Consider the following 12,266-nt stretch of genomic DNA (forward strand, 5'->3'; position numbering starts at 1 on the left):
GACTCTACCCACACACTGACAAGACTCTACCCACACACTCACTAGACTCTACCCACACACTGACAAGGACTACCCACACACTCACTGGGACTCTACCCACACACTGACTAGACTCATGCCCACCACACTGACACGACTCTACCCACACACCTCACTACGGCTCTACCCACACACTGACCAAAGACTCTACCCACACACTCACTAGACCTTACCCACACACTGACAAAGACTCTACCCACACACTGACACGACTCTACCCACCACATCACTAGACTCTACCCACACCCACTGACAAGACCCTACCACACACTGACAACGACTCTACCCACACACTCACTAGACTCTACCCACACACACTCACTGGACTCTACCCACACACTCACTAGACTCTACCCACACACTGACACGCACTCTACCCACACATTCACTAGACTCTACCCCCACACAACTCCACTGACTCTTACCCACACACTCACTAGACTCTACCCACACACTGACACGACTGCTTACCCACACACTGACTGACTTTACCCCACACACTCACTAGACCTTACCCACCCCACTCACTGGACTCTACCCACACACTCACTAGACTCTACCCACACACTGACAAGACTCTACCCACACACTGACACGACTCTACCCACACACTCACTAGACTCTACCCACACCACTCACTAGACTCTTACCCACACACTGACACGACTCTACCCACACACTCACTAGACTACCCCACACACTCACTGGACTCTACCCACACACTCACTAGACTCTACCCACACACTCACTGACTCTTACCACACCACTGACACGACTCTACCCACACACTCACTAGACTCTACCCACACACTCACTGGACTCTACCACACCACTCACTAGACTCTACCACCATCCACACCTACCCACACACTCACTAGACTCTACCCACCACCACTACACGACTCTACCCACACACTGACACGACTCTACCCACCACCACTCACTAGACTCTACCCACACACTCACTGGACTCTACCCACACACTCACTGGACTCTACCCACCACACTCACTGGACTCTACCCACACACTCACTAGACTCTACCCACCACAACTCACTAGACTCTACCCACACACTCACTAAGATCTACCCACCACACTCACTAGACTCTACCCACACACTCACCACTAGGACTCTACCCACACACTGACACGACCTACCCACACACTACTGGACTCTACCCACACACTCACTAGACTCTACCCAACACACTCACTGGACTCTAACCCACGACACTCACTAGACTCTACCACACACTCACTCTAGATTCTACCCACACACTGACACGGACTCTACCCACACACTCACTAGACTCTACCCAAACACCTCACTAGGACTCTACCCACACACTGACACGACTCTACCCACACAGACTGGACTCTACCCACACACTCACTAGACTCTACCCACACACTGACAAGACACATTTTTCACACTCTTCACATATGCTGGCTTACTCTGTTTATTATCTATCCGATTGCCGCGGGGTAGGCCGTCATTATAAATAAGAAATTTGTTAACTAACTTGCCGAGTTAAATAAAGGTTAATATATATATATTTTTTAAATAGCCTAGTCATTTTTAACCATACCTACAGTTGAAGTCAGAAGTTTACATACACATAGTTGGAGTCATTAAAACTCATTTTTCAACCACTCCACACATTTCTTGTTAACAAACTATAGCTTTGGCAAGTCGGTTAGGACATACTTTGTACATGACACAAGTCATTTTTTCCAACAGGTGTACCTGTGGATGTATTTCAAGGCCACCTTCAAACTCAGTGCCTCTTTGCTTGACATCATGGGAAAATCAAAAGAAATCAGCCAAGACCTCAGAGAAAAATTGGAGACCTCCACAAGTCTGGTCATCCTTGGGAGCAATTTCCAAATGTCTGAAGGTACCACGTTCATCTGTACAACAATAGTACGCAAGTATAAAACACCATGGGACACGCAGCCGTCATACCACTCAGGAAGGAGACGCGTTCTGTCTCCTAGAGATGAACGTACTTTGGTGTGAAAAGTGCAAATCAATCCCAAACAGCAAAGGACCTGTGAAGATGCTGGAGGAAACAGGTACAAAAGTATCTATATCCACAGTAAAAACGAGTCCTGGATCGACATAACCTGAAAGGTCGCTCAGCAAGGAAGAAGCCACTGCTCCAAAACCGCCATAAAAAAGCCAGACTACGGTTTGCAACTGCACATGGGGACAGCCCTGATTACTACCTTGTACCCCTGCACATTGACTCAGTACTGGTACTCTGCACATTGGACTCCAGTACTGGTACCCCTGCACATTGACTCAGTACTGGTACTGAGCCCGTGTGGCTCAGTTGGTAGAGCATGGCGCTTGCAACGCCAGGGTTGTGGTTTATTCCCCACGGGGGACCAGGATGAATATGTATGAACTTTCTCAATTTGAAGTCGCTCTGGATAAGAGCGTCTGCTAAATGACGTAAAAAGTAAAATGTGGTACCCCCTGCACATTACTCAGTACTGGTACCCCTGCACATTGACTCAGTACTGGTACCCCTGCACATTGACTCAGTACTGGTACTCCTTGTCTATAATCTCATTACTACCTGGTACCCCTGCACATTGACTCAGTACTGGTACCTCTGCACATTGACTCGAGTACTGTACCCCCTGCACATTGACGCAGTACTGATACCCCTGCACATTTACTCAGTACTGGTACCCCCTGCACATGACTCGAGTACTGGTACCCCCTGCAATTGGACTCAAGTACTGATAACCCGCTTGCACATTGACTCAGTACTGGTACCCCTGCACATTGACTCGGTACTGGTACCCCCTGCACATTGAATCAGTACTGGTACCCCTGCACATTGACTCAGTACTGGTACCCCTGCACATTGACTCAGTACTGGTACCCCCTGCACATTGAATCAGTTCTTGTGCCCCTTGTATATTGCCTCATTACTACCTGGTACTCCTACACTTCTCACCACTTTCCTTCCATTGAAAATGAATAGGAAGCAGCGTTTCAAAGCGCTGTGCCCCCCCCACCAGTGTACATGGGTCGAACTCTTGTTCTCTGTGGCCGAAGGGAACAAGACGTTTAAATAGGTTAACCCTCGGAAGGCTGCTTGTCCAGACGGCATCGCTAGCCAAGTCCTCAGAGCATGTGCAGACCAGCTGGCTGGAGTATGTACAAACATATTCAATCTCTCCCTATCCCAGTCTGCTGTCCCCACATGCTTCAAGATGACCACATTGTTCCTGTTTCCAAGAAAGCAAAGGTAACTGAACTAAATGACTATCGCCCCGTAGCACTCACTTCTGTCATCATGAAGTGCTTAGAGAGGCTAGTTAAGGATCATATCACATCCACCTTACCTGACACCCTCGACCCACTTCAGTTTGCTTACCGCCCCAACAGATCCAAGGATTACGTAATCACACTGCACACTGCCCTATCCCACCTGGACAAGAGGAATATCTATGTAAGAATGCTGTTCATCGACTACAGCTCAGCATTCAATACCATAGTGCCCTCCAAGCGCATCACTAAGATCGGGGCCCTGGGTCTGAACCGCGACCTTGGCAACTGGGTCCTGGACTTCCTGACGGTCCGCCCCCAGGTGATGAAGGTAGACAACAACACCTCCACTACACTGATCCTCAACACAGGGGTCCCACAAGGGTGGGTGCTCAGTCCCCTCCTGGGCTGACTGGGTGGCCACGTACGTCTCCAACTCAATCATCAAGTTTGCAGACGATACAACAGTAGTAGGCTTGAATACCAGCAATGACGAGACAGCCTACAGGGAGGAGGTGAGGGCCGTGGAAGTGTGGTGCCAGGAAAACAACCTCTCCTTCAACGACAACAAAATGAAGGAGCTGATCGTGGACTTCAGGAGACAGCAGAGAGAGCACCACCCCATCCACATCGATGGTGCCGCACTGGAGAAGGTGAAAAGCTCCTCAGTGTGCACATCACTGACAACCTGAATTGGTCCATCCACACAGACAGTGTGATGAAGAAGGACCAACAGCGTCTCTTCAACCTCAGGACGCTGAATAAATTTGGCTTGGCCCCTAATACCCTCACAAACTTCTAGAGATGCACCATTGAGAGCATCCTGTCAAGACTGTTGGTGAAGCTGGTTGAGAGAATGCCAAGAGTGTGCAGAGCTGTCGTCAAGGCAAAGGGTGGCTACTTTGAAGAATCTCAAATAGAAAATATATTTGGATTTGTTTAACCCTTTTTGGGTTACTACACACTATATGTGTTATTTCATAGTTTTGATGTCTTCACTATTATTCTACAATGTAGAAAATAGTAAAAATAAAAACCCTTGAATGAGTAGGTGTTCTCAAACCTTTGACCGGTAGTGTATATATATATATACAGTAGTGTATACAGTAGTATATACATATACACTACCAGTCAATAGTTTGGACAAATGATAGCCATGCTGGTTAAGTGTGTTACTTCAGGCTTTTGCCCTGCCCATTCACCCTCTGAATGACATACATACATAATCCATGTCTCAAGACTTAAAAATCCTTCTTCAACCCGTCTCCTCCCCTTCATCTACACTGATTGAAGTGGTTTTAACAAGTGACATCAACAAGGGATCATATCTTTCACCTGGATTCACCTGGTCAGTCTGTCATGGAAAGAGCAGGTGTTCTTCATGTTTTGTACACTCAGTGTATATACTGTATTCTAGTCAATGCTCATCCTATATACCTACTGTTGTACACCTTATTCTATTCATATACTGGCAATACTGTCTATACACATCATAATATACATACTATATATATTTATATTCTGGATTCTGACATTGCTCGTTCTGATATTTCTTAATACCTTTACCTTTATTTTTTGGATGTGTGCGTATTGTGTTGTATTGTTAGGTATTACTGCATTGTTGGACATAGAAACATAAGCATTTCGCTGCACCTGCTAAATATGTGTTCGCGACCAATTTGATTTGATTTGCATTGTAATGGGGCTGTGCTAAGCAACATGTGGGATCAAACACTTTAAAAGTGTCCCGAAAATGTGGCGTAGGCTGTGTTACGCATACCATTCAATCTCTCCAACTGATTGGAAAGTCTGCTATTCTTTCTTATTATAAAGAGAACTAACTGTGTACTGAGATTTCAAAAACTATCGGTCGTGTGACGTCATACGGGCTAGGAGACGTGGCACCGGGAACATCAGTAGCTACTCCTCAGCAGCACGCTCTTTACCGGCCAGCACCAAGCCGTTCGAGACGACTTTCTTCCACTCAGGGCTGTACGATCGAGATAATGGCGTCAAATAACAGTCAGGTTGGAAAGTGGGAAGTCGTGAAAAAAAGCAAGAAACCGGGCACCGCCGGCAGCGGAGGGAAAAATCCCGGGGAGAAGAAAGCTGGAAGGAAAGCTCTGAGCGAATCCAACATGACGAGGATCGACCACCTTCGTAAGTTTACATGGCTAGCTGCTAGATAGGTTACGTTAGCCACCGCCAACTAGCTACCGACATACCCACCACTTATAACTGTCGCTAACGTTACAACTTAGCAGCTAGGTGCTGCTAATGTAATAATGTGTGGTTTTGGGTCCAGTTTTGTCTGCCACGTTGGCTGGCTAACCTAGCGGATGTTCGCTAAACCACAAGTTAGCTAGCATCAGCGTATGGCTTAAACTAGCTAACGTAAGTTTGCTAATTAGCCAAACAGGAAGTTAGTTAAGTTGACTTGGCTAGCCAGCCCACTGGTTTGTCAGTTAGCCCCTCAAGCCCACTGGTTTGTCAGGTAGCCCCTCAAGCCCACTGGTTTGTCAGGTAGCCCCTCAAGCCTGCCGGGCTAGTTGGCTAGCAGGGTTGTTGGCTTTGGCAAAGTCCGTCAACTTGAACAGCGTTGGCTGCGTAGCCTCGTTCTCGCCTGCCTTCTACGGGCCCCATATAGCCTTGAATGATAGTAGCTAGTAAACCGCTATGCTAGCTAGTAAACCGCTATGTTAGTTAGCCTGCTGCTAGACAGCAACGGTAATATCATGAAGAACGGTAGGTTCTCCGTTCTTGTCTATAAAATAGATTTCGCAGACCCATGGTGTCGCTAGCTAACGTTATTGTCGGAAGGGAAATCTAGCAGCTAACGTTACCACTAGCTTAGTTTGCTAGTAATGTCTCAACAAATGAAACGTCATCACTGAGCAGGGATAACTGTTTGTGATCCTTACTATACTACCCGTGGTCCTTGGAACTTCGCTACCCGTGGTCCTTGGAACTTCACTACCCGTGGTCCTTGGAACTTCACTACCCGTGGTCCTTGGAACTATACTACCTGTGGTCCTTGGAACTATACTACCCGTGGTCCTTGGAACTATACTACCCGTGGTCCTTGGAACTATACTACCCGTGGTCCTTGGAACTATACTACCCGTGGTCCTTGGAACTATACTACCTGTGGTCCTTGGAACTATACTACCTGTGGGTCCTTGGAACTATACTACCTGTGGTCCTTGGAACTATACTACCTGTGGTCCTTGGAACTTTGCTACCCCATTGAAGTTTAAATGTTTATGGTAACCCAATATTATACTTAAGGAGCCTAACGTTACTAATTAATACAAGGACCTACACGTTCTGTTTTTAAAGGACGAATTGGCTCCGTAAGCCATAACAGCCAAATACTACATCTAAACATGAATCGATTCTCAATAGCGGTAACTTACGGTTCAAGAAACATAAATCCCTCTACTTTCAAATCACGCGTCTAACTTCGGTTTACAAACGTGTTCGTTAACGCAGATGGCTAAATAGCACAGGTCGTCCACTGTCTTCCGTCTGTTTTCGTAAACGAACGCAGTAATATGGCCTTGTGGGAACCCTATAAAGGTGTGTATCAATTTAACCTTTTTTTGTTCGATTTTTTTCCCCCTTCTAGCTGATATGAAGGATACGGTCTTTATTATTCCAAAACCACAAATGTGTGTGAATGTTCAGACTGAGCGTTGTGGTCTTCTGTGGTATATTGGCGATCGATCCGCCACCCACTGTGCGGGATGGAAACAGAATTCCCCAAAAATGTGACAAAATACCCCCCCAAAAACAAAATCGAACAACTTTTCCGTTAAAAAATAAAACTCATCTGATCCTTACAGAGGCTCAAGGGGAACCTGGGAGAGCTGGTCTTCTGGCGCCAGTACCACTTGCAAGTCTTCAGATGTAAAATCATTAAGTCCCAAAAGCTTTTCTGCTGCAGCCACAGTAATGTCCAGTTTATTATATATTTTTTGGACCGTTTATAACTGTGGCAATGAACGCCACAAAATCCTCGTTTTTTTCTTTTGACTGGCAGCAAACGTCCACTACCATATCTTCACTAGCGTCACTTGTTTTCCCAATTCTTTTAATCGTCTCTGCATAGGAGATTCGATTGACGGCTTTAACTTTTGCCACCTCAATCTCCTTCACCCTTACAGGGCACTCCAGGAACTCAGATCATGATCCCAAACCTCAATCTCCTTCACCCTTACAGGGCACTGCAGGAACTCAGATCATGATCCCCACCTCAATTACAACGTCGTCCTTCTACTCACCGTTCTTCAATAAACACCGTCGTCCTTCTCCTCACCGTTCTTCAATAAACACCGTCGTCCTTCTCCTCACCGTTCTTTAATAAACACCGTCGTCCTTCTACACACCGTTCTTCAATAAACACCGTTCCGCCCTTCTCCTCACCACCGTTCTTCAAATAAACACCGTCGTCCTTCTACTCACCATTCTTCATAAACACAACCGTCGTCCTTCTACACACCGTTCTTCAATTAAAAACCGTCGTCCTTCTACACACCCCGTTCTTCAATAAACAACGCGTCGTCTTCTACAACACACTACCGTTCTTCAATAAACACCGTCGTCCTTTCTACACACCGTTCTTCAATAAACACCGTCGTCCTTCTACAACACCGTTCTTCAATAAAAACCGTCGTCCTTCTCACCGTTCTTCAATAAACACCGTCGTCCTTCTACACACGTTCTTCAAATAAACAGTCGTCCTTCTACCACCGTTCTTCAATAAACACCGTCGTCCTTCTACACACCGTTCTTCAATAAACACCTCGTCCTTCTACACACACCGTTCTTCAATAAACACCGTCGTCCTTCTACACACGTTCTTCAATAAACACCGTCGTCCTTCTACACACCGTTCTTCAATAAACACCGTCGTCCTTCTACACACCGTTCTTCAAACACCGTCGTCCTTCTACACACCGTTCTTCAATAACACCGTCGTCCTTCTACACACATGAAACATGGCTAGATCCTTTACAGTTCTCACCCTGCAGTGGTTTGGAAGGAAAAGCTCTTACAGCGTATCTTCATAACCAAGCTTCACATGTGAAGGTATTTGCTCTTAGCAAAAAACCAACCGGACCAACACTCTCTTTCCTCCAGACGCCGGGCAGGTCAGACGCCGGGCAGGTCAGACGCCGGCAGGGGGGCGGTCAGACGCCGGGCAGGTCAGACGCCGGGCAGGTCAGACCCGCCGGGACCACTACACCGGGCACCACTACACCGGGATTCAACCTGAACATCCGTCGTCGCCCCTGAGATGACTCCTTTGAGTCGGGTGCTCGACAACGATGCTCAAAACACACAACTTCTGTTGTCCGGATTCTTTTGAAGCTCACTGCAATCTTCCTCTGTTCTTCAGAAATACAATGTAATAAGACCCCACCTGGTCACTCTGACAGACTCCACTTCACCCAGTACATCCTTCACCATTTTCTACACCTCAAACATGTCTCCTACATATGCATCCTAACAACAAACGCATCACAACAAGAAGCGATTCATTATCATTCATACATGTATCCTCCACTCCAATTTCCTTTTTGTTCCAGTTTTCAATACTACTGTTGTCCATTCAGACCATTCGTCTTCATCAACTTTGCACAATGGATTATAGTCATTATAGTTAATTATCACGGTTTCTGCACTAAACTATGTAGAACATTGGCCTGTTGGAAACTAAAACTCCCTACTACGTCACACAGTTTGGGCATGATCGAATTTATCTCTAGAGAAACTGCAGTGCAATGTGCCATTGAGCTCACCCCAAAATATGAAAGAAATGGAATTCAAATAATTGAACCAATGTCTGTCAATTAGTTGTTTAAAAACTGAAAAATAACTAATTTTGTTTAGGCGCTCAGCACTAGTTGGTTTTTACGTTGGAAGCAGCCTTCGACATGTTAGTAGCATAGCTGGGGCGGCAGGTAGCCTAGTGGTTAGAGCGTTGGACTAGTAACCGAAAGGTTGCAAGATTGAATCCCTGAGCTGACAAGGTAAAAATCTGTATAAATAATTAAGATAAGAGCTGGGTGATATAAACACATCCATGTCGTGATAAGTTGACCCATGTTTTGCGTTTAAAGATAAATTGCGATAAATACTTATTTGGGTAGGTGCTAGAGCTGGGTGATATGGACAAAAGTAATATTGTGATTCATGTAACTTTTCCTCGAACAATATACCAAAATGTAATAATGGAAAAGTTTATATTAGCGGCAGGGCTCTAGGACTATTTTTTCCCCCAGTGTCAAGTAAGACAACTGAGGGTTTCAAGTTTTATTAGATGTATGTATGGGATACGCATGGTATACATCGTCCAACGAAGTGCTTACTTGCTGATTGGTGGTAGTGAAGCTGATTGGTGGTAGTGAATTTTCCATCCTCATGAAGCTATCTATTTTGTGAAGTGCACCAGTCCTTCCTGCAACAAGGCACACCCACAACATGATGCTGCCACCCCTGTGCTTCACGGTTGGGATGGTGTTCTTCGGCTTGCAAGCCTCCCCCTTTTTCCTCCAAACATAACGATGGTCATTATGGCCGAGCAGTTCTATTTTTGTTTAATCAGACCAGAGAACATTTCTCCAAAAAGTACGATCTTTGTCCCCATGTGCAGTTGCAAACCGTTGTCTGTTTTTTTTATGGTGGTTTTGGAACAGTGGCTTCTTCCTTGCTGAGCAGCCTTTCAGGTTATGTCGATATAGGACTCGTTTTACTGTGGCTATAGATACTTGTGTACCTGTTTCCTCCAGCATCTTCACAAGGTCCTTTGCTGTAGTTCTGGGATTGATTTGCACTTTTCGCACCAAAGTATGTTAATCTCTAGGAGACAGAATGTGTCTCCTTCCTGAGCGGTATGATGGCTGCGTGGTCCCATGGTGTTTATACTTGCGTACCATTGTTTGTACAGATGAACGTGGTACCTTCAGGCATTTGGAAATTGCTCCCAAGGATGAACCAGACTTGTGGTCTACATTTTTTTATTTTCTGAGATTTTGGCAGATTTCTTTAGATTTTCCCATGATGTCAAGCAAAGAGGCACTGAGGTTGAAGGTAGGCCTTTAAGTACATCCACAGGTACACCTCCAATTGACTGAAATGATGTCAATTAGCCTATCAGAAGCTTCTAAAGCCATAACATAATTTTCTGGATTTTTCCAAGCTGTTTAAAGGCACAGTCAACTTAGTGTATGTAAACTTCTGACCAGCTGGAATTGTGATTTTTTTGCTTCCAAAACATCCTGTGATTTTGCAGAGAGCCACATCAATTTACAGAAATACTCAAAAAAATAAATGTTGATGAAAATACAAGTGTTATACATGGAATTATAGAACCACTTCTCCTTAATGCAACCGCTGTGTCAGATTTCAAAAAAACTTTACGGAGAAAGCACACCATGCAATAATCTGACTAAGGCGCTCAGACACAAAAACAAGCCATACAGATACCCGCCATGTTGTGGAGTCAACAGAAGTCAGAAAAAGCATTATAAATATTCACTTACCTTTGATCTTCATCAGAATGCACTCCCAGGAGTCCCAGTTCGATAAAGTCCATCATTTATGTCCAAATACCTCCTTTTTGTTGGTGCGTTTAGTTCAGTAATCCAAAGGCACAAAGCGCGCTCTCAACATCCAGACAAAGTCAAAAAGTACAATGGAAGTTTGTAGAAACATGTCAAACGATGTTTAAAATCAACCCTCAGGTTGTTTTTGTCATAAATAATCAATAATATTTCAACTGGACAAAAGCTTCGTCTATAGAAAAGGAGAAACAAGAAAGGTGTGCTCCCGATCATGCACTGGACTCATATCTGGACATTTCCACTGTCCACTCATTGAAAGTGCTGTATATCCCTCATTTTTCAGAGTGAAAGCCTGAAACAATGCCTAAAGACTGGCCACATGTAGAAGAAGCCATAGAGATCGTGAACTGGGTCCGAAGTCTTTGTATGGTGGATAGGCTTTCAATGGAAAAACAGCCTTTCAAAATAATAGTACTTCCTGTATGGATTTTCCTCAGGTTTTTGCCTGCCATATCAGTTCTGTTATACTCAGAAATTATTTTAACAGTTTTGGGAAAGAAACGGCGAAGTTTGAGTAAACAACATTTGTGTTCCGTTCTCAATCAATTACAATGTACCCTTAAATATTTGTCTCATTTAGGTGAGACAATGTTCAGCGTGTGAATATAATGTAAATAGCCAAGGAACCTAAGGACAGTCTCACTTTTAGGAGACTTTCTGTTAAATTAGACCAACTTCTATGCATCTTTCAGCACAGCTCCCCAGACACTGTTTCTTTGAAGGGTGGGAGATATGGGATTCGTTGTTCTTTAAGTGATTAGGCAGACGCACTGTAGAGCTCTGCCTTGTATCTTGAAAACACTAATCATGGTCAAACTAAGCTTTACACTGACTGACTGGAGGCAGATAGAGACAGCCTGAAGGAGTCTCTGCCTCATTTTGCAACACAGCGCTGGAGGTCTGAGCTATAAACCTTCTCTCCGTCTTTCTCTCTTCTCCCCATTTCTGTCTGTCTCTGACCTGTTGTTGCAGCTCCCCTGGTGACATCGGGGACATTGTTTGAGGCTTTTGAGAAGATGGGGAAGAAGCATAACAAGGAGCAGGTTCCTCCAGCCGAGCCCAGCAACAAGAAGCCTTCAGCGGGCAAACAGAAGGCCAAGCTTCCCCCTGCCTCTACACAGACACACAACGCACACAAGAACCTGGAGGATGCATTCAAAGCTGTAAGCCACACACACACACACACACACACACCAGCAACTTACACACATGTCCGCAACACAAGGTACACACACGTAGGAGTGACTGTATTAGACTAGTGTAGGGGCGAAAGTCACATGAAATAATCTCACTGTTTTGCTCAACATCACAA

At 45.1% G+C, this 12,266-nt stretch overlaps 1 protein-coding gene across 1 annotated transcript in view; it reads left to right on the forward strand.

The window, feature by feature from the left end:
* Nucleotides 1-5,191: 5,191 nt before the first annotated feature.
* Nucleotides 5,192-12,266, forward strand: part of tmem214 (transmembrane protein 214) — a 39,518-nt gene continuing 32,443 nt past the window's right edge. Inside the window, 2 exon segments of the mRNA XM_070438183.1 lie at nucleotides 5,192-5,486; nucleotides 11,927-12,117. Coding sequence (XP_070294284.1) covers nucleotides 5,333-5,486; nucleotides 11,927-12,117 — 345 coding nt within the window. The 5' untranslated portion in view covers nucleotides 5,192-5,332.

This window comes from Salvelinus sp. IW2-2015, unplaced genomic scaffold (genome assembly GCF_002910315.2).
Source record: "Salvelinus sp. IW2-2015 unplaced genomic scaffold, ASM291031v2 Un_scaffold560, whole genome shotgun sequence".
Classification (NCBI taxonomy): Eukaryota; Metazoa; Chordata; class Actinopteri; order Salmoniformes; family Salmonidae; genus Salvelinus; species Salvelinus sp. IW2-2015.